The 22,645-nt window shown below is 53.5% G+C and overlaps 1 protein-coding gene across 1 annotated transcript; it reads left to right on the top strand.

Annotated features, from left to right (window-relative positions):
• Window positions 1-3,125: 3,125 nt before the first annotated feature.
• On the top strand, window positions 3,126-22,313 carry NOS3 (nitric oxide synthase 3). The gene is made up of 26 exons (XM_003792054.3): window positions 3,126-3,283; window positions 4,534-4,636; window positions 5,025-5,173; window positions 5,352-5,514; window positions 6,613-6,704; window positions 6,778-6,919; window positions 7,147-7,286; window positions 7,413-7,587; window positions 8,405-8,506; window positions 9,764-9,958; window positions 10,072-10,145; window positions 10,323-10,467; window positions 10,704-10,808; window positions 14,424-14,491; window positions 14,830-14,946; window positions 15,056-15,230; window positions 16,873-17,005; window positions 17,133-17,211; window positions 17,339-17,526; window positions 17,998-18,170; window positions 18,415-18,625; window positions 18,715-18,802; window positions 19,957-20,078; window positions 21,082-21,230; window positions 21,552-21,746; window positions 21,877-22,313. Exons 1-26 carry the CDS (start codon window positions 3,126-3,128, stop codon window positions 22,027-22,029), a joined length of 3,594 nt encoding a protein of 1,197 aa, XP_003792102.1. The 3' UTR covers window positions 22,030-22,313.
• Window positions 22,314-22,645: the final 332 nt, after the last annotated feature.

The following is a 22,645-nucleotide window of genomic DNA, read 5'->3' as shown; positions in this document are numbered from 1 at the left end:
ACGTGGCTGGCGCCTTAGCCACTTGAGCCACAGGCGCCGAGCCATTCTCTTCCTTTTCTTAAAACTCCTGCCACAATGTCCTCTGCCCCAGATCAAATACAATTCAAGCCTATCCTGGCCCACAGCCTTCAGTGCTGCCTATACTGAACTATTTTGGCCAGAGAGTGCTCCCTCTTGGGCCTGTTCCCTTCACCTAGACCAGTGGTTCTTAACCTTCCTAATGCTTCCTAATGCCACGATCCTTTAATACCATTCCTCATGTTGTGGTGACACCCAACCATAAAATTATTTTCATTGCTACTTCATAAGTGTAATTTTCTACTGTTATTAATCATATTGTAAATAACTGATATCCAGGATGTATTTTCATTGTTACAAAGGAGTTGTGACCCACAGGTTGAGAACTGCTGATCTTGACTGACCCTTCCCTTTGCCTGCCCCGGCTCATCTAGCCTCAGCCAGACCCCTTCTCAGTGGCCCCTATCCCTATCCACTGCCTCCAGAACACAGCCACTGGTCCCTGGGATGGCTACACATACTTGCAGACAAGCAAGCCAATGTTTATGAAGCAACTACTCAGTGCAGGGGGCTCAGACCCAGCAGGTGGTCCCAAACAGGAAGAACCAATCTGTGTCCTCCAGAGAATATAGGTTCATGAGGAGTAGGGGGGACAATTCACACACAGAGCAGAGGAACCAGAGGAAGGAATGGTCCAGGGCCTGGGATACAGAGTGACAAAGAGCCACCTAGAGGGAGAGACCTCTAAGAAGGAGTTAGAAATACAAGAGAATTACAGGAGGTGATGTCTAAGAAAGATAATGGGGAGAAGGAGCAGGGGTAAACAGGGCAAGGATACAAACCGTGATGCAGGCCAGACACGTGTAGAAGGAGGGGCTAAGAGGGATTGAGTAGGAAGCCATCAGACACAGAGAGCTGAGTCTCAGCTAACCCTGCAGGTGACACTAGCATATAGATGCCTCTGGAGGAGCCTAGATACCTCCTGGGGCTGTGTGAAGTACCCAGGCAAGCACATGCCCCTGGACTGAATGCTGGGCAAATTTGCAAGCATCAAAGCTGAAAGCTGTCAGCCACTGCACTTCCTGATCTCTAGGACAGAGATCTGGCAGGACACCCCCAGAGCTGCCACTGCTTAGCCAGAGGAAGGGGAAAGAGATTTCCTTTGGAGGGGACAGCACAGCAAAGGTCAGAGGCAGAGTCCATGAGAATCAATGAGAAAGCCAGTTTGTCTAGAACAGAGGGTGAGCAGTGTGCTGGGGAAATCGAGGGCTAGGACAGTATGTCAGAGTTGCTTTGGCCTTGGCCTTGGCTGAAGATTTCCGGTGGGGTTAAAACATGAGGTAAGCCCTGATTTTGAAAGGAATCTGTCAGCAGCATGTAGCCTAGATGGGAAAGGGTGACCCTGGGGTCGAGAGAGAACAGGGACAGGCCACAGCCAGTGGTGCAGGCAAGAAGTCATGAGGACACCAGCATCTGAGGCTAGTTGTCATCTTGACCCCAAGGACACCAGGCACAACTTCATTAATGGGAACCTGGAAGGAATCATTCTCAGCCATGCACATTTTAGGGAATATCTGAATACAGGAGCCAGACTTGGGGTCTGTCTTTCCCATCAGCATGTCAACAACGTCTAGAAGGGGCAGGGAGCTGCATCCCATCCATCCTCCTCACTGGGAAGATGAGGCAGTAGGCTTGGACAGAGCCACAGGCTCAGGGCCTGGGAGAAGGCCTGGGCCGAGCATAGCACACCACCCAGTCTCCCTCCTCTGGAGCAACAGGCAGCAGAGCACGCGGCGTCTAGAGCAGGTTTCTCTCAGTCCATGAGGCCTCGTCCCCTCCACCCTACAAAATGGGCAGCCCCCACCTCCTGGTGTGACCCCAGAGCGCTTAGCACAGCCTGTTCCTTCCGGCTGGTCTTCTTGCCCGCCTCCCACCCAGGCCCACCCTGGCCTTATCCTCCACTGCTTTTCACAGGAGTCTGGCCAACACAAATCCACATGTTTGTTTGTCTGCCTGTCTGCCTCTCCCAATCTCTGCCTCTCCCAGTCTCTCAGCTTCCGTTTCTTTCTCACAGTTTCTCTCAGTCTCTGAGGTCTCAGACCCCAGGGCTGTGGACCCAGATGCCCAGCCAGCGGCCTTTCTCTAGCCCCGATGGCATAGAACTACAACACCCAGCATGCCCTCCTGCCTGAGGAGCCTGAGGAATACTGGTGCCTCCCATCTGCATTCTGGGAACTGTAGTTTTTCTTGCCCCCACACAAGGGCCAGGACTCCAAGATCTCCCCCAGGAGTCTGGCCCTGCCCAGGCTGCGGTTGCCTCTCTCTCTGCTGACCTGCTTGCCCAGGGAAGTGTGCGTCACTGGATGACAGGGTGGGGGTGGAGGCCCTAGATGGCAGCTTCCTGCTCTTTTGTGTCCCCCACTTGAGTCATGGGAGGTGGGGGTTCCAGGAAATTGGGGCTGGGAGGAGAAGGGATACCCTAAAGCCAGACTCAAGAACAAAAAGTCACTGCATTCTTACTGGGCCCTTACACGTATCCCCAAGAACTTAAAAGGCCTCAAAGTCAGAGTCTAGGGGCACTTAGATGTAAAGAGGTTGGTGAAGAAGTACTCGGGTGACCCTGGAGGTTCCGTATGGTCACTGAAAATGTGGGATCCCATCACCCTGTTACTGCTTACTTTCCTCCTAGCCTTTCAAGGAGGAGGGGTGAAAGGGTTGGCAGGGGTGAGGCCAAAGGCCACCCTTTTGGTGTGACACAACAGAAGACACTTCCTGACCCTCTCGTGTCTCCACCTGCCATTCCCCCTTACTTGGGCTCCTGTGCTTCAGCCCCAGGGATCTACTGGACACCTGGATTCCCACTTATCAGCCTCAGTCTTCACAGCGGAACACAGGCGTCCGGCCCTCCACCCTCCAGGCCATGGGCATGGAGCCGAGGCTTCAGAGCCTCCCAGCCAGCCTTGTTCCTGTCCCATTGTGTATGGAACGGGGCGGGGCAAGGGCCAGCACCAGAGAGCCCCCTCCCACTGCCCCCTACCCTCCCCCTGCTTCCTAAGGAAAAGGCCAGAGCTCTGCACTGGCAAGCAGCAGAGTTGACGCGCAGCGACATGGGCAACTTGAAGAGTGTGGCCCAGGAACCTGGGCCACCTTGTGGCCTGGGGCTGGGGCTAGGCCTCGGGCTTTGTGGCAAGCAGGGCCCAGCCAGCCCAGCACCTGAGCCCAGCCAGGCCCCAGCGTCCCCGCCCCCACCAGCACCAGAACACAGGTGAGGGCCCTGCACTAGGAGCAGGTGGGCAGGAGGGTGGCGTCAGGCTTGCAGCCCAGCTGGGAAGGCCAGGTCAGCAACGCTAATGGTCTCTTGGTGTACATAGAATAGCACAGTCAGGGTCAGAAAAAGAGACCAGGGTCAGGGCCAGTGGGAAGCAGGTGAAGGTAGAAGTAAGGGTACCGGCTACAGAATCAGGGCAGGGCTTGCATGCTACTCTGCCACCAACAGCTGTTTGACTTTGAGCAAGTTACTTAACCTCTCTGAGCCTTTGATTCATATAAGACAGGACTATAGCAGTATTTGCCCCATGGGGCTATACACATCTAGCTCAGACAAGCTTTTAACTAGTGATGTTTATTTAACCAAAGAAAGCAACTGGGCATGGTGGTTATGAGAGAGAGGAAGTGGGGTCTTATGGAAGGGAGGAGGGTTGGGTCAGGAGACTCAGGCCCTTAGGGGTAGGTGGCCGAAAAGAATTGCTAGGCCCTTCCTCACCCTCCCTACCTCCACCCCACGGGATGTCAACCCCACTGGAACTTTCAACCTCAGTCCCAGAAGAGTCTTCCCTGGGGCAGAGGGACCAGGAGAGTAAGGACCCTGAGGCCTAGTGGGGTATCAGGCCAGGTGGCATGGCGCTAGGGCAGCAGGAGGCTCTGCAGGGAAGGGCTGGGGGAGGCTGAGTCCCTCCCTTCCTCCCCACTGCTGGCGGCTCTGGGAGGAAATGATAAGGCCTCCAAGGCTTCCCTTCACATAGGGGCTGCTGTCAGGAGGGGCACGGGGAGGGAAATCGGGATGAGGAATCCCTGCTGGGGCTCCACTCAGCTCTGGCACCAGGTCTGTCCCCCATAAGGTAGGCTTCATGGCAACCTCAAGGGGCCTATACACCCCACCTCCAGAAGAGGTGAGATGGGACTAGATGGGCTGTGGACCAGCCTCAGGACCCAGGAGCTGAGCACTGGGATAACCCAGCTGGGACCAGACTGAGTACCCAAGCATCAAACTGCAAGCTGTGCCCGTAACGTACACCCTCTGGCCTACTGCCTGGCTTTTCTGAGCCTTGGGTCCCTCTGTAAAGGGGACATAGACATTTGCCTTCCTCCCAGGTAGCTGGGAGGGCTGACAGAGAAAATCTTAGAAAGCATGCATGCAAGCAGGTGAACAACAAATCGCCATTATTGGTGCCATAGGAGGGCCTCTGGCTCCATCTGTAAGGCCTCCCTCATGACCCCATCCCTGGCTCCCAACAGCCCCCCACTAACCCAGCCCCCGGAAGGGCCCAAGTTCCCTCGAGTGAAGAACTGGGAGGTGGGGAGCATCGCCTACGACACCCTCAGCATCCAGGCACAACAGGTGAGGCCAGGCCCCACCAGGTCTCCACCACCTCTCCAGAGCTAGGGTACTGAGGGGGGACCTCAGATGACACGGAGAGGGAAGCTCCACCCTGCTCTGAATTGGCCCCTTGTCTCCTAAAAGAGTTGAGGACTTCTCCAAAAAGAAAAGAACCAGAGGAGTTCAGGGATATGCAGGGGATTTTGGTAACCCCCAATCCTGGTTCAAGTTCTGCCCTCCAAACTCCCCACTCCACCACCACCACCACCACCCCACCCCACCCCCGCCACCCCGTTTCCAGGCTCACCCTTGGCCCCACCCACACCTATATGGACCCTCCCTCCTGCTGCCCCCACCCCTGTACCCTACCCTGCTCCTGAACGTTGAGCACCCTGCTCTTCCAACCCAGGATGGGCCCTGCACCCCAAGACGCTGCCTGGGCTCCCTTGTGTTTCCACGGAAGCTGCAGAGCGGGCCCTCTTCAGGGCCTGCAGCCCCTGAGCAGCTGCTGAGTCAGGCCAGGGCCTTCATCAACCAGTACTTCGGCTCCATCAAGCGGTGAGACATTTGTAGCCCTCCTTGTCCCACTGAGGCCCTAGAAACCTCGTAATCACCTTCCCCACGATCCAGTCCCTTCCAAGGCCTGGCACCACACAGGGCCCAAGCTCAGTGCCCCCAGCCCTCTGTGCCCTACACAGCTTCCTGCTCATCCTCTTCCCTCCCCTCTCCTTTCCAGGAGTGGCTCCCAGGCCCACCAGCAGCGGCTCCAAGAGGTGGAAGCTGAGGTGGCAGCCACAGGCACCTATCAGCTTCGGGAGAGTGAACTAGTATTCGGGGCCAAGCAGGCATGGCGCAATGCCCCCCGCTGCGTGGGCCGGATCCAGTGGGGGAAGCTGCAGGTGTGGCCAGCTAGCAAAAGGGAAGGCGGGTGGGGCCACTCTTGAGGCTTCCCAAGGGTCCAGAGCAGTGAGGAAACCCCTGCCTGTTCCTTTAAAGATGAGAAAGGTAAGAGGACTGGTCCTACCCTCAGAACCCCTGGAGACTCAGCCCAGCAGCTGACGCCTGGCAGTGCATTAAGCCATATAGCCATGCCTTGGCTCCAGTAGGGAAGAACAGCTGGCCCTCTGAGCCAGACCCTCCTGGCGCCCCTCCCTACTGCTCCCTCCCAGACCCTACCTCAGTCCCACACCCTTCCTCACACACTCAGGGCTAGCCCAGCATGCTGCAACAGCCTGTGACCATGGTGCTAGGAGAAACACGGTGACCCACAGCAGAACTGGATCCGTGACCTTGGCCTCCTTAGCTGTAACTGGCCACCAGAGAATTTGGAATAAAGCCACATGCCCAGTAAATCCCAAAGGAGCCTCCAGTGAAATCAGAACGTTCCTGTCTGACACTTGCCTAATGCTTTAAGTTGCTCAAAGCTTCAGCTTAGCTTTGAACCCATCTGTACTTCCATAAGAGACTCCACTCCCAGCTGTCCCTGCCTTGGTCCCAGGCCAGTCACACCACCCTTACCCATCCAAAACAAAGTTTCTTCCTCCCCTAAGCAAGAATGGGACCTCCCAGGTCCCTCTTGAGGCTTCTCCTCAGCCAGGCCAGGTGGCTCCTCCTAGTATGAAAATATCAGGATTGGCAGGGTCATAGGGGAGGCCACTAGTGCAGCCACCCCCTTCCCAACATCATCATGTTTAAGGACAGCCAGATGGCTGACAGGGTTATCTGCCTTCCCCAAGCATCAGTTTGGCAGTGACCCGGTCCCTCTGCTTGTGGTACAGAGTCAGCTCCTATGGAAATGGATGGAGCCGCTAGACCTAGGAGCAAGATGAGGAGCCAGCATGGCAGAGCTGGGTGTGCAGGGTGCCCCGAGGAGAACGAATCGGCCCACAGTCAGAAAGTGACTCCCCAGACCCTTCCTCCTGTTGTAACCCCTGTGGACTGGTCCTTGAGATCCATCTCTCTCTTCTCCTTCCTCCCCCCTGCTGTGGCCGGCATAGGTGTTCGATGCCCGAGATTGTAGGTCTGCCCAGGAAATGTTCACCTTCATCTGCAATCACATCAAGTATGCCACCAACCGGGGCAACCTTCGGTGAGTGTCCCCAGCCTTCCCCGCCACCGTAGCAGTGAAGGTGGGGCTCTGATCAGCTCTCTGCCCACTCCAGCTCAGCCATCACAGTGTTCCCGCAGCGCTGCCCGGGCCGCCGGGACTTCCGGATCTGGAACAGCCAGCTGATTCGCTATGCGGGCTACAGGCAGCAGGATGGCTCTGTGCGAGGTGACCCAGCCAATGTGGAGATCACCGAGGTAGGCACCCAGAGCAACCCATAGGGTGGCCTTGAGGCAGAGGAAGGGGAAGCCAGAGGGATGAGGCACAGGGGTTCAGCCAAAGAGGACTTCGTGAGCAGGAAGAGGGAATCCCTCATTGAAGTGAAGAATCCTTCCATGAGGGATGGGAGGCAGCTGATGGAGGGAGTCACTGAGGAGGGCACAGGGCTGGGGCCCTCAGACCCACCTCAGCCCGCTCCCCACAGCTCTGCATCCAGCACGGCTGGGTCCCAGGAAATGGCCGCTTCGACGTGCTGCCCCTGCTACTGCAGGTCCCAGATGAGCCCCCAGAACTCTTCACTCTGCCACCTGAGCTGGTCCTTGAGGTGCCCTTGGAGCACCCTACGTGAGCACAACAGGGGCTGACTGGATTGGGTGGAAGGGCATGTCCCAAGCACCCCAAGAAAGGGCCTCAGGGGTGGGTGCTGGTGAAGGTTCCCCCTTCACTGATCCAACACCCTGACATCCCCAGGCTGGAGTGGTTCTCAGCCCTGGACCTGCGCTGGTATGCCCTCCCAGCGGTGTCCAACATGCTGCTGGAAATTGGGGGCCTGGAGTTCCCTGCGGCCCCCTTCAGTGGCTGGTACATGAGCACTGAGATTGGCATGCGCAACCTGTGTGACCCTCACCGCTACAACATCCTGGAGGTGAGCGGCAGCAAGTAAGGGGACCGTGGCTGCAGTACCCAGGGCTGGAGTCCGACTCTTCCCCTGGATCTGCAGAATGCCATCCACTAGGAGAGTCTGAGCATTGGTGGGTCCAGGACCGTCTCCTAACTGGAACTGAGATGAGGCTCTGGAACCACGAAGGTTGGGGCAAAGGGGTGTGTGTGAGACTTTGTGTGAATACGGAGTTATTTTTCCAGGTATAGGATCTATAACTCTATAGCTTTCAGTAGATTCTCAAAGGAGATCTTGACTCAGATTAAGGTTTTTTATTTTTTATGTTTTGAGACAGGGTCCTACTCTGCCACCCTGGCTGAAATACAGTGGCCTCAAACTCCTGGGCAAAAGCGATCTTCCTGGCTCACCGTCCGAAGTAGCTAGGGGTATAGATGTATACCACTACGCCCAACTAATTTTTTTTTTCCATAGAGACAAGGTCTTGCTATTGCCCAGACTGGTCTCAAACTCCTGGTCTCAATCTCTGAGGGCCCCAGCCCTGTGCCCTCCCACCTCAGCCTTGCAAAGTGCTGGGATTACAGGCAGAAGTCACCACACCTCGCCAAAGCCCCATTTTAGAAATGAGAAATTAAGGTGCAAAGCTGAGAAGTGACTGGCCCAAAGTGCCTCTCTGCTCTGAGGCATCTTTGCAGGCAAAATCTCACCCAGCCCTCTAGGCAGTCAGACCTCCCAGTCAAGCACCTACCTGACTCCTTCTACCCACAAGTTTTAGAAAGAGATGATCTCCATCTGCTCCCAATCGCCTCTGTCCCTACCAATGCTACACACACTTCTGTCCCAGGATGTGGCTGTCTGCATGGACCTGGATACCCGGACAACCTCGTCCTTGTGGAAAGACAGGGCAGCAGTGGAAATTAACGTGGCTGTGCTGCACAGTTACCAGGTGCGCAGGCCCAGACTGGCCAGGAGGGCAAGGGACTTGGGGGTGACATGGGCGTGGAATAGATAGAGGCACTTAGAACCCAGGCAGATGGGACAAATGGGAGATGTTCCCCAGCCCGGGTGCCATAGGGCACCCTAGGCCTGTAGTTCTGGGACACAGAACATGCTATTCCAGGTACTTCCAGGCCTAATATGCACTGGGAACCCTGCTGAATAGGGCATGCTCAGTAATTCTGATTCCCGGGTCATGTGGGTATTGTAGTTCGTGGGACCACTGGATTCTGGAAATTCTAATATGAGGATCCAGGGCATGCTGTGTATGAGGGTACAAAGCATGCTGGGAGTTATAGTTTGTTATAGACTAGTTAGTACCTGCCTGCTGAGTGCTTCTTGAAGTCTCAAAAGGTTAAAATATTTAATGTTGTTTAAAAAAAGTTCCATAAGTTTTAAAGGGCTTGTCTCATCATAGAGGCATATTGTGGCTGTTTAGGTGAAATCAAAGTTGTTTTTTTTTTTTTAATCTGTAAATAGGTATACTTTTTTTCAATGCTTCTCCAAGTTACTTAATAGGATTTCTTTGTATTACATTTTTTTCAAACAAAAATAGTTCATAAGACTATAAAGATGCCATTCTCTTTCAGCTATAATGTTCTTAAAATTATTCTTTTTTTTTTTTTTTTGAGATGGAGCCTCAAGCTATCCCCCTGGGTAGAGTGCCATGGCATCACGCTCACAGCAACCTCCAACTCCTGGGCTCAAGCGAGTCTCCTGTCTCAGCCTCCCAAGTAGCTGGGACTACAGGCGCCTGCCACAACGCCTGGCCATTTTTTGGTTGCAGCCATCATTGTTGTTTGGCGGGCCTGGGCTGGGGATTCGAACCCGCCACCTTAAGTGTACGTGGCTGGCGCCTTAGCCGCTTGAGCCACAGGCGCCGAGCCCTTAAAATTATTCTTGAACGTACTGTGATGTCAATAAAGCTCTTTAGTTCATCTAAAAAAAAAAGTTTAGGATATTTTGGTTTGGGGGCCAAGGCATAGTTAATAGAGATTAAAGCTGCTATTGTGTGTTGAGCTCTGAGCATGGCCATGCAAGCGGCAATTTGGGGTGACATTGTGATGTAAGGGGACATAGAATCTGTTAGATTGGGAGTGGCCCAGGGCACAGTGTGGTTTGGGGTGACAAAATTGGCAGAGATAGAATGGCTGCACTTTGTGGGCCTCATCTGAGCCCAGCTTCTCCCCTTCCCTTCCCACCCCAGCTGGCCAAAGTGACCATCGTGGACCACCATGCTGCCACAGCCTCCTTCATGAAGCACCTGGAGAATGAACAGAAGGCCAGGGGGGGTTGCCCTGCTGACTGGGCCTGGATTGTGCCTCCCATCTCAGGCAGCCTCACTCCTGTCTTCCATCAGGAGATGGTCAACTACTTCCTGTCCCCTGCCTTCCGGTACCAGGTACGAGTGCCAACTGGCTCTTGCCCACCGGGGCCCAGCTCTAACTAAGCAGACCCTAGGGAGCTCTAATCTTTATATTCTTTACTCACCTCCCCCCTACCCTTTCTTTGCAGCCAGACCCCTGGAAGGGGAATGCAGCCAAGGGCACCGGCATCGCCAGGAAGAAGACCTTTAAGGAAGTGGCCAAGTGGGTACCTTAGGAGTCCTGCCCTCCCTCACCCATGCCCTGAGGACACCCAGCCCTATCAGTGGTCTGGAACCACCATTCAGTACCCCAAGACCTTGTTCTGATAGGGTTCAGACCCCTGCCTGGGAAGGCCCCACCTCTGCACCCCCGGGATACCTCACCCGTCCCTCCCTGCAGCGCGGTGAAGATCTCTGCCTCACTCATGGGCACAGTGATGGCAAAGCGAGTGAAGGCCACAGTTCTGTATGGCTCAGAGACTGGACGGGCCCAGAGCTACGCGCAGCAGCTGGGGAGACTCTTCCGGAAGGCTTTCGACCCCCGGGTAGGGCTGAGCCCAGAAGGGCAGGGAGATGGAGAGAGGGGGCTCTGTCAGCATCATCAGAGGTACTCTATTAAACAGGAGAGGGTCACAAGTCAGGGCTTATGAGGAACCCAGGACCACAAAGATTCGAGGATCAAGTTGGGGCCTGAATGTTGCTCTGCGGGGAGGCCCAGTGTGAGGACAGGGCTGCAGGGAGCCAAAAGTCCATGGGACATCTGTCTTCTCCCCGCCCACAGGTCCTGTGCATGGATGAGTATGATGTGGTGTCCCTTGAGCATGAGACACTGGTGTTGGTGGTGACCAGCACATTCGGGAATGGGGATCCCCCAGAAAATGGAGAGGTGAGGCCTTCCAGGAGAGGGGGCCACTGGGAATAAGGAAAAATTCATAGTGGAGTGACCGGGTAGAACACAGGACACACACACACACACACACACACCCCCTAGGATGGAAAGTGGAGATGCCGAGAGAACACCCAGAGTGGGAAGGTGGACATGGTACTGGGGACTGTGACCTTAGACAAGCCATACCATTAGCCCACCCCTGTGGCTGCTCCCCGCAACACACACCTGCTTCACTGTGTCCCAAATGCACATCTTTATATGTGGAAGGCACCTTCTGGCTGGCCAAAGAGAGGTTAATGCTCTCAGGCAGGCATTGGTGAATGAGAAAATAGGGATAGTTCACGATAAAATAGGGATACTTCACTCCAGTGAATATGCTGTGCCAGCTTTTGCTTTTTTTTTTGAGACTCCCCACACATACCCTCCCTAGTAGCTGGGAAGCTGGGACTACAGATGCACCACCACCACACCATTTCTTCTCTTCTGAACAAAGAAAAGAGCACTGTTTAGATGCTAATGTAGATTAAACAACTTCACTTTCTCAACAAATCTTAAAAGAAACAAAACACTAGAGCACCACCATGAATGCCTGGTGTCGCTGGACTGCCCCAGGCTCAATTCATTTCCTGTCCTTTTTTTTCTTTTTTCTTTTTTCTTTTTTCTTTTTTTTTTTGAGACAGGAGCCTCAAGCTGTCCCTCTGGGTAGAGTGCTGTGGCATCTCAGCTCACAGCAACCTCCCACTCTTGGGCTCAAGCGAGTCTCCTGCCTCAGCCTCCCAAGTAGCTGGGACCACAGGTGCCCACCACAATGCCTGGCTATTTTTTAGTTGCAGCCGTCATTGTTGTTTGGTGGGCCCGGGCTGGATTCGAACTCGCCACCTTGGGTGTACGTGGCTGGCACCTTAGCCACTTGAGCCACAGGCGCAAAGCCTCCTTTTTTTTTTTTTTTTAAATTAAATCATAGCTGTGTACATCGTTGCAATCATGGGGTACAATATGATGGTTTTATCTACAATTCAAAATATTTTTATCAAACTGGTTAACATAGCCTTCACGGCATTTTCTCAGTTATTGTGTTAAGACATTTATATTCTACATTTAGTAAATTTCTCATGTACCCTCGTAAGATGCACCATAGGTTTTATCTGCTCCAGTTTCTGGAGCTAACTGCCTTGTTAGCACTAACACCCCCTTTTACTCTCAGGCAGGCTCCCTGCCCACCATTTCAGCCCTCATTCTGATCTACCTTTGGAACAAAACTAGCAGTAGTAATTAAAGCCTATATGTAGCATGTATACCCAGATAACTCACAACCTAATAAGCAGTGAATATTCCTATCACTCTAGAGTGTTTTTTCATCAATTCCTCTAAGTGAATCCCCTTCCTATTGGTCTGTCTCCCAGCATGCCCTCTGATACCACAGATGAGTGGCACCTGCTATAGAAAGTAATCTAAATGGAACCACGTGGTATCATGGTGTCTTTCACACAGTCTGTTTGAGATGCATCCACGTTGCTGCATTATTTCACTCCTCTCTACTGCTGAGTAGTGTTCACAGTATGAATGTCCCCAGCTTGTTTGTCCATTCTTCAGTTGATGGCCACTTGGGCTGTTTCCAGTTTGAGACCATTATGAATAAAGCTGTTATGAACATTCTTGTGCCAGGCTTTTATGAGCTTATGTTTTTATTTCTCTTAGATAAATACCTAGGAATGGAATTACTAAGTCATGGAGTAGATATATAACTTTCTTTTTTCTTTTTTCATAAAACTGACAAACAGCCAAATGGATTGAACTGCACCCTTAAGATCTGTGCATTTCTATGTATGTTGTTTTTACCCCAGATTTTTTTTAATGGAGCAAATCTAGGAATACACTTTACAGAAAATGGGAGCATACTCACTAAAGATGTGAACAAAAATATTTATAGCAGATTTGTTCATAATACCCCATGCTGGAAACAGTTCAAATGACTGTCAGTGATAAATTGGATAAATAAAGTGTGGTATATTCAAATGCAATATCAAAATAAGTGTGAACAAATTATAACCACACACAATACAGGAGAACCTCAAAAAAATATGAAGAATGAAAATAGCCAGACACAAACAAATACATTCTGTACCACAAGATTCACTTTGTTTTTGTTTGTTTGGGTTTTTTTCTTTTTATTTCCTTGGGGTGTTGTTGTTGTTTTTGTTGTTGTTGAGACAGAGTCCCACCCTGTGCCCTGAGCAGAGTGCAATGGCGTCATAGCTCACTGCAACCTCAGACTCTGGCTGTGGGCATCTTACTGCCTCAGCCTCTGGAAGCCGCTAGGGTTATAGATGCTCTCCACGGTGCCCAACTGATTTTTTTTTTTTTTAATGAATTGGGGTCTCACTCTCTCAAACAAGTCTGGAACTCCTGAGCTCAAGCAATTCTCCTGCCTCAGCCTCCCACAGTGCTGGGATTACAAGCGTGAGCCATTGCACCCAGCAAGGTTTGCTTTGTATAAAGTTCACAAACAGGCAAACTAATCCTCAGTGTTAGAAATCAGGATGGTGGTGTAGAGGCAGCAGGGAAAGGAAGGGAGTGCAGGGTGACTTCTGGGATGCTAGTAATGTTTCTGGATGGGATGCTGATTACACTAGGGCTAGTCAGTCGGTAAAAAGCCACAAAGCTGCACATACTCAATGTGTGTGCTTTTCTGTACATATGTTACACCCCAACAAAACATTAACACACTGAAATTCACATCTTGCAGGCTGGCTACGGGGACCTACTGCACCGCCACCCAAACGCACCTGCAGTTCAGCATGTAGATGTTCTTTCCCTCCAGCTTTTTTCCTCCAGGAACATCTGCTTCATGTAGCTCTGAGCTGTTTTTATGGCAGCTTTCTGAAGTGGGCCACCTAAATGATGTCTGCTGGTGACCAAGACATTGCTAAAGGAACTGAGAGCTATGTTCACCCATGAAATTGGCTAAAACATGAAAGACTGGTCATATCTGTGTTGGGTAGGCGAGAGGAAAGAGTGTCCCTCCCCCGTGCTGCTGTGAGGATGATGTGACTACCCCATTAAGCGAGGAGTCAGCTATCCGCTTCTAAGGACTGCCTGGCTGGCATATGCCAGAGAGAAAGCAAGGCATATATCTAAGACTGGGCACCATCTGTGGGCCACGCCATAGGTGTCATTCAGTCAGGGAGAAATCATACACGGTACACACAAGTGATGAAACACAATGTAACCATTAAAAAGAATCAGGTCATTATTTATGTATTTATAAAAAGCAAGGAAGTACAGTATAGTCTCATTTTGACTTTTTAACAAAACTATAAATATGCACATGCACATAAGTACAACAAAACAGCTAGAAAGTTAACACCTGTCAATCTGTTGGTAGCGCATCAGCCTAGAGGGGAGATGAGGGTAACCTTTCTCTGTTTATTTGCTCTACATGTGTCCATGTGATTTTTCAAATAGGTTAGACCTCTTGAAATTTTCAGAACAAATAAAAATCAAGTTACAAATCAATAATAGTAATCATAAGGGTCAGCTGATATAATTTAAACTTCCATATAGTTTGAAATCAAACAAAAGTAACCCTGATGCAAACTCTTCTCCTGCCAGAGCTTCGCCGCAGCCCTAATGGAGATGTCGGGCCCCTACAACAGCTCCCCGAGGCCAGAACAGCACAAGTGAGTGGGAGGGGGACACACAGGAAAGGTTCCCCCTGTGTTGCAAGTCATTTTCCTAACAGAAGATACCATGTAGCCCAAGGATGCCCGCACTTGCTCCCTCAGCGCTTGCCCATTCCTAGTGTCAAGGACTCTGAGATAGGGATAGTCCTGAGGTCTCCTTCAGAGAGGGAGGGAAGGCAGCTCAGAGGCCCCAGAGTGCTGGCCCTTAGCTTCTCCTGAGGCCAGGGCATTTCCCACCACGGAGGCCAAGACCCTGAAGTTGTCCCGGGGTGGGCAGACCCTGGATTGTGTCTTCAGTTCCCTGTAACACACTTGTCTTTGTCCTCTCTTGTCAGGAGTTACAAAATCCGCTTCAACAGTGTCTCCTGCTCAGACCCATTAGTGTCCTCTTGGCGGCGGAGGAGGAAGGAGTCCAGTAACACAGACAGTGCAGGGGCCCTGGGCACCCTCAGGTCTGGACACCCTCAGTTCGGGGCATCACAGAAAAGGTCACAGGGTGGGCAAGCTGCCAGGAAAATGGCACCAGGATGGGGTCTGTGGTGACAGACCCCTGCACCCCAGGTTCTGTGTGTTCGGTCTGGGGTCCCGGGCATACCCCCACTTCTGTGCCTTTGCTCGTGCGGTGGACACGCGACTGGAGGAGCTGGGCGGGGAGCGCCTGCTGCCATTGGGCCAGGGTGATGAGCTGTGTGGCCAGGAAGAGGCCTTCCGTGGCTGGGCTCAGGCAGCCTTCCAGGTGAGCCTACCCCCATCCCCCATTCTGCCTTGCTCCAACCTCAGACTCCTCCAGGGCCTTTCCTTCTGAGGCCTGCAATATCAAGGCTAGAAGCCTCCCTGCTGCCCTGATCCTGTTTGGTTCTTTGGTCCCTTCCTGTTCTTTCCAAAATCCATCCTCATTTCACCACTGCACAGCCAGCACTTTGGGTCAGTCCCAAGTAGCAGGTGACATGAGCCCACTGACAATGGGAAGTGCCTCACCAAGCAGAAGAGAAGCCAAAAGAGAGCCCCCTTGGCAGGGGGACCCCTGGTGCATTCAGGCAGGTCCCCAGGAGTGGGCACACTGAGGGAGGGGGTACAGAACAGGACCCCCTCTCTCCCAGGTGGAGAGAGGTTCCAGATGGACACTCAGACTGACGCTGAGGCCAGCACAGAAGTACAGGAAGTCAGAGGCCAGATAGTACTGGGGCGGGGAAATACAGGGAGGTGGTTCCCAGGGCCTGTGACTCTTCAAGTCTGGGCTTCCAGAGGGGTGGCAGTCAACACTGACCATCTAGGGATCATGTCTGGAGTTGACAGGGGCACATTCTCCCCAGTGCTGCTCCCAGGTCCAGTCCAGAGCTCAGAAGTTTGGCCTGACTTGGAGAAAGAGGGTGTCCTAGGAGGTGGGGCACAGGGAGGGCCACATGGTGGAGGTAGAGGTTTTGCTGCAGAGGTCAAGCTGAAAAAACATATAGGCCCTGGCTGGGAAGAAGGGAACAGAAAATAAGACAAAGAATTTATACAAAATGAACCACTGCAAGTTTTGGAGTGGGATGAGGCTGCAACATAGAGTTTTAGGAATACTACCATAGAGATGTGGGATCAATAAGAGCATCTCAAGACTCAAAGCACGGAGACCGTGATTTAACCAGGGTGGTAGCAGCTGGGATAGGAAGGAAGGGAGGGGGCTGAGGAAGGAAGGAAGAGATACAAGACTTTGCACACACCACAGGAGAAAGATTACCAGGACCTGGTGATACGGGGCTCAACCAATCACAGGGGAGCCCTGAATTCCAAGCTTGGAACTGGCTAAGCAGTTTGCTGGATGAGTGCCTGACCAGAACCAGATAGGATATGCGTCCTCCCAAAGGTCCTGCCCTGTATACCCCCTTCTGCCACTCGAAATCTGTGTCCCTCTCCAGGAGCACATACTATCTACATGCACCATGCTGAGGGCTTTAGATAAAATAGCTCATTTAATCTTCACCAGAACCCAATGAGGTGTAAAGATGGGGAAACTGAGGCATGTAAAATGTAAGTGCAGGAGTCAGAATGCAGGTCTAGACATTCAGACACCTCCATTGAGCTCCATGAGGCAAGCACTGTGCTCCTGGGACACAGGATTAACACCAGATAAGAGCTGCAGATCAGCCAGTATGTGCAGAGGAGCACAAACAGGGTTCCCGGGCCCAGCGGCCACACCATGAAATGGGCTAGAAGAAATGGTGCTGTCACCTCTCTCCACTGGGGCTGCTGGCCACACAGGAATGAGAAGGATCCAGAAGGCCCAGCTCCACTGCCCATGCCACACCCACTCCTCTGGGCAGGGGAGCAGGCCCTTCACTAGGGCCACTCTTAGGTGGCAGAGGTCCTCAGTCCTCATCACCCCTATCCCTCAGGCCTCCTGTGAGACTTTCTGTGTTGGAGAGGATGCCAAGGCTGCCGCACGAGACATATTCAGCCCCAAGCGGAGCTGGAAGCGCCAGAGGTACCGGCTGAGTGCCCAGGCCGAGGGCCTGCAGTTACTGCCAGGTGTGACCCTGACCTCACCCCAGCCCTGCTGGCTGTCTAAGGACCTCAGGGACCCAGGACTAACTCACTCAGAGGCCAGGCCCTGCTCCCTGGCTCAGGCTTAGGCTCTTTGCCCTCCTCACTCCAGGTCTGACCCATGTGCACAGGCGCAAGATGTCCCAGGCCTCAGTCCTCTCAGTGGAAAACCTGCAAAGCAGCAAGTCCACGTGAGGAAGATGGCTTACCCCTCCCAGCCTACCCCTGTCCCAGACCCCATGTCCTCCTTTACCCATGTTCTCCCTGCCCCCACCCCTTCCCTGACCTCATTTAACTGCCCCCTCTCCCCATCCCCAGCCGAGCCACAATCCTGGTGCGCCTGGACACCAGTGGCCAGGAGGGGCTGCAGTACCAGCCAGGGGACCACATAGGCATCTGTCCACCCAACCGGCCTGGCCTTGTGGAGGCACTACTGAGCCGTGTGGAGGACCCGCCAGCACCCACCGAACCAGTGGCAGTGGAGCAGCTGGAGAAGGGCAGCCCTGGTGAGGGGCACAGTCTAGAACACCACAGTGTGAGAGGGCCCCACCCCTTGGCCCCAGGCCCTTCCTGCTCAGGACTGGTAGGGCTGCCACCACCCTCACAGTCAGCACACCAGGCTGGCCTTATTGCAGGACCATCCTCAGGACAGAGGTCTTTTCTGAGAAGCTGCCTCCTACACACCCTCCAAAAGCCATCTCTCCTCCCCCGGACTCCTCCCAACAGCTCCCACACTCTGCATTGGGTCTGTCTCCTGCCACATCAGTACCTGGGGTTTAAATAAGCAGGGTGGTTAGGGTCAGAGGAGCCAAGACAAACACACTGAGGCTGCCTAGACAGATCCACACTACTGTCAAGGGCAGGTTCTCTAACAAAACAGCATGGGGCACAGTGAGACCCCCAAAAGCAAACATCAGCCCAGAAAGTGCAGTTCCCAGCAGGCCCTTTCCTGAGAGCTCCCTATGCACCACCCCCAGGTGGCCCTCCTCCCGGCTGGGTGCGGGACCCCCGGCTGCCCCCATGCACACTGCGGCAGGCTCTCACCTTCTTCCTGGACATCACGTCCCCACCCAGCCCTCAACTCCTTCGCCTGCTCAGCACCCTGGCTGAAGAGCCCAGTGAACAGCAGGAGCTGGAGGCCCTGAGCCAGGTTGGGGTCACCCCAGTGGGCAGCAAGGGCTGGAGAGGGAGGCTGAGCAGCGGGGACCCCCACGGTAGGAAGCCCCCATGCAAGGGGCTCCCTAGGCTTTCTCCTGGCTGACATACACTGAAACCTTTGTTGGCCTTAACTGAGGAGGGAGAAACCCTAAGAAGACTCAGCTAGTGAGAGATCCAAAAGAGAATTTGCCAGGAAGGGCTAGGAGTCTCAAGCCCACCATATCATGCCCTGCCAGGACCCCCGACGCTACGAGGAGTGGAAGTGGTTCCGCTGTCCCACACTGCTAGAGGTGCTGGAACAGTTTCCATCGGTGGCCCTGCCTGCACCCCTGCTCCTCACTCAGCTGCCTCTGCTCCAGCCCCGGTACTACTCGGTCAGCTCAGCACCCAGCATCTACCCAGGAGAGATCCACCTCACTGTAGCTGTGCTGGCCTACAGGACCCAGGGTGAGGCTAAGAATGAGGGCAGGCTGGCCACAGCAGAGCCAGGCCAGCCCCTCACAGGCCCCTCACCGGCCTCTCTTCCCATCCCCTAGATGGGCTAGGCCCCCTGCACTATGGCGTCTGCTCCACTTGGCTGAGCCAGCTCAAGGCTGGAGACCCTGTGCCCTGCTTCATTAGGGGGTGAGTAAGCATAGTGGGTAAGGTCTGTCCCAGTAGGGGTGGGGAAAGTGCCACAAGGATGGCTGGTACCAGATGGGGACACAGTGGAGGGTAGCACAGGGGCAGGGTGGTTGCTTTGGTAAGTAGAGTTACTGAAAGCAGAAAGGACCACACCAAGTGTGGGGTGTCATTAAGTTAGGTCACTTCAGAACTTTGGCTAAGCTTTGGGCCTCTTGCTAATTTGGACTTGGGGTCCTGTCTTGAGACCACAGCTTCCAGAGACAGAACTGGGATTAGATCTGCTGGCCCTGTTGCTTTTTGAGAGTATAGCTTCTGTACTACTGTGTCCATGGCCTCAGTGCAATATTGGAAGGCATGGTATCTAGTCCTCACCCAATCCAGTGAGGACTGGTTAGGACAAAGACCACCTTTGGCCACAGTGTCTATAAGGACTCAAAGAAGGTGAGGGAGCTCAAGATCCCCTTCCCTTGTGCTGTGTTCAGTAGTCATGCCCCCTTCAACAATCAGGGACCAAAAGTCTCAGTAGGACTGAGAAGAGTTCCCAGGATGGCATGAGCTAGGCCGAGGGACCCAAACGCACTCAGGAGGCCAATTTACAAATATGCTATACCAATCTGCTGAATACAAACCAAATACTGATGTTAAGACATTTATTTATTTATTTATTTATTTTTGAGACACGGTCTGACACTGTTACTCTGGGTAGAATGCCATGGCCTCATAGGTCACAGCAACCTCAAACTTGGGCTCAAGCAATCCTCTTTTCTCAGCTTCCCAAGTAGCTGGGACCTCAGGCACCCACCACAACGCCCACCCATATATTTTTAGTAGAGACAGGGTCTCCTTTTTTCTCAGACTGGTCTCCAATTCTTGAGCTCCAGCAAATGAGAAACAGTACCACATAAGGCTATTTATTTAAAATAAACACTACCTGTTAGGAACAAAAATCTGTCCTTGTCTTCCCCATATTTTCTAAATCCCTAAGTATTCTTCAATCCAAATTGAACTACATAAGTTTCTGCCTACAAGCAGAATTCCTTTAATAAACATATCTAGGGACTTTACAAGCAACAACTAATTTGTCAGTGGAACTTGGGCTATTAGGAACAGGAGAGCAGGGAAGGGAAGGGACCTGACCAAGTGTCTCTGCTTAGGGCTCCGTCCTTCCACCTGCCACCTGATCCCAGCTTGCCCTGCATCCTAGTGGGCCCAGGCACTGGCATTGCCCCCTTCCGGGGATTCTGGCAGGAGCGGCTACATGACATTGAGAGCAAAGGTGAGGCTGGGGGCCAAGGGGATGACTGGAGGGCAGGAGGGAGTCACACAATCTAGGGACAAAGGGGTGGGCTGGAAGGCATGAAGCAGATAGGAAAGAGAAGATAAGAGGCTGGAAGTGGGGGCTTATAATTAGACTGAGGGGAGGGTCCAGAAGCAAGGGCTGGCCAGGCCCTGTTTGTCTGGCTTCCCTGGGCTGACACATAGTAGGTGTCTACTGGATTAAAAACAGAAGAAATGGAACTTTGGGGCTCAGTGCCTGTGGCTCAAGTGGCTAAGGCGTCAGCCACCTACACCTAAGGTGGCGGGTTTGAATCCAGCCCAGCCTGCCAAACAATGATGGCTGCAACCAAAAATAGCCGGGCATTGTGGTGGGAGGCTGAGGCAGGAGACTTGCTTGAGCCCAGGAGTTGGAGGTTGCTGTGAGCTGTGATGCCACAGCACTCTACCCAGGCGGACAGCTTGAGGCTCTGTCTCCAAAAAAAAAAAAAGAAAAGAAAAGAAATGGAACTTTGGAAGGGATGGGCTGAGACTCAAAAGACAACGAAATGCCCCTGGTGTATTCAGCATAGTGCCAGACTTCACCTAGGTGTGTCTAAGACCTAAATAAGATACAAAGTTTTCAGGTTGGGAGTGGGGTGCCCAGGATGGTTTGACAAAAAGTTGAAAGTGTGGAAGAACATGAGGATGAAGCAGGGAAGGGGGCTGAGGTGTCACACAATGCAAACGCCACAGATTCTGAGCCAGAAGTCCTACGTTATAGGTAGCCCCGCCACGGGCCTTGCAGCCCAGGATAGTCACCATTCTGTATGAGCTGTTTCCTTCTCCGCAAATCAGGAATGTGGCAGGATCTCTGTGAAAGCATCCTGAACTCTTCTAGAGTCCAAACAGCCAAAATAGTGGTTGCTTCAGCCCCACACATCAGCCTGGTTTAGGGTGGCCTTCACGCTTGCGCTCCGCCCCAGGGGAGTGGCCTTCCCAAGCCACAGCGTTGTTGCCTGCAGGGCTGCAGCCCGCCCCCATGACCTTGGTGTTCGGCTGCCGATGCTCCCAACTCGACCATCTCTACCGCGATGAGGTGCAGGACGCCCAGCAGCACGGGGTGTTTGGCTGCGTACTCACTGCCTTCTCCCGGGAACCCGATAGCCCCAAGGTGCGGTACCCTGAGGGCGCGGGGGTAACGTGAAGACAGGAAGAAAGGGGAGGACGTTTGCGCTTGCCAGTGGGAAGCCCTGCCCCTGCCCCTGCCCCTGCCCCTGCCCCAGCCCCAGCTAACATCCGCCGCCTTCACACACTAGCGCTCAGCCACCCGCCCAACTCCGGCCCACGCTCCTGCCCTCAACCCCTTTTGGGCCCGCCCACCTCCGCCTGAAAGGCTCGCCACCGGCTTGGCTCCGCCCCTCCAGGCCTCTCCACACCCAGCCCCAGAGCACCTAGGCCAACCTGGCCCGCCCCTAACCCCGCCTGCCCGCAGACGTACGTGCAGGACCTCCTGCGGACCGAGCTGGCAGCCGAGGTGTACCGCGTGCTGTGCCTGGAGCGGGGCCATATGTTCGTCTGCGGCGACGTCACCATGGCAACCAGCGTCCTGCAGACTGTGCAGAGAATCCTGGCGACCGAGGGTGACATGGAGCTGGAAGAGGCTGGCGACGTAATCGGCGTGCTGCGGGTGCGGAGGGGCGGGGCCAAGGCCAAGCTGGGACCGGGTGGGGGCCGATGTGGGGCACAGGAGCGACGCGCGTCAGGTTCCCGCTGGGGTCTCACACTCAGCTCTGACCCGGTGAACTCTTTCCCGGCAGGATCAGCAACGCTACCACGAGGACATTTTCGGGCTCACGCTGCGCACCCAGGAAGTGACAAGCCGCATACGAACCCAGAGCTTTTCCTTGCAGGAGCGGCAGCTTCGGGGCGCAGTGCCCTGGGCGTTCGACCCGCCTGTCCCAGACACCTAGACGGGCTGCTGCGTTCGGTTCGGCCTGACCAGCACCAGCCACCTCTCCCTACCCTCACGAGGTTGCAAAAATTCACCTTATTCCGTCAGGAATGAGTGCAGTGTCTCACTCTAGGCCTGTTTCCCCCGGCCTGGGCCTGCCTACATTGGGAAGGCCCCTCCCAGCAGTGGTGTTCCAGGGCCAACTGCTACCCACTTCTTGTTCTTTAGGTGAATTCTAGATTCCCCTTACCTCTCTCAGGAGTATCTAAAAGCTTAATCATTCAAATATTTATTATTAAAGATTTACCACAAAAGATTGTGCCAGATATTATTAGAGATACTAAGATGCCTAACCCAGCCCATGTCAATTATGATTATGAAATGACAAGTTTTGTGTTTTAACCTGCGCAGATGTGTAGTGGGCTGTTATTCTTTGACAAGGAGTCTTTTTTTTTTTTTTTTTTTGAGACAGAGCCTCAAGCTATCCCCCTGGGTAGAGTGCCGTGGCTTCACAGCTCACAGCAACCTCCAACTCCTGGGCTCAAGCAAGTCTCCTGCCTCTGCCTCCCAAGTAGCTGGGACCACAGGCGCCCGCCACAACGCCTGGCTATTTTTTGGTTGCAGCTGTCATTGTT

Source organism: Otolemur garnettii, unplaced genomic scaffold (assembly GCF_000181295.1).
Source record: "Otolemur garnettii isolate 467f Iridium unplaced genomic scaffold, OtoGar3 scaffold00053, whole genome shotgun sequence".
NCBI lineage: Eukaryota > Metazoa > Chordata > Mammalia > Primates > Galagidae > Otolemur > Otolemur garnettii.
Note: the sequence above shows the minus strand (reverse complement) of the source record. Positions and strands in the feature narration are given on the sequence as shown.

Excerpts from the sequence above, each read along its gene's own strand:
- NOS3 (XM_003792054.3), top strand. The coding sequence starts at position 3,126 with ATGGGCAACTTGAAGAGTGTGGCCCAGGAACCTGGGCCACCTTGTGGC. Across the intron at positions 7,588-8,404 it reads ACCGCTACAACATCCTGGAG|GATGTGGCTGTCTGCATGGA; the intron begins GTGAGCGGCAGC and ends CTTCTGTCCCAG. Across the intron at positions 10,809-14,423 it reads ATCCCCCAGAAAATGGAGAG|AGCTTCGCCGCAGCCCTAAT; the intron begins GTGAGGCCTTCC and ends TTCTCCTGCCAG.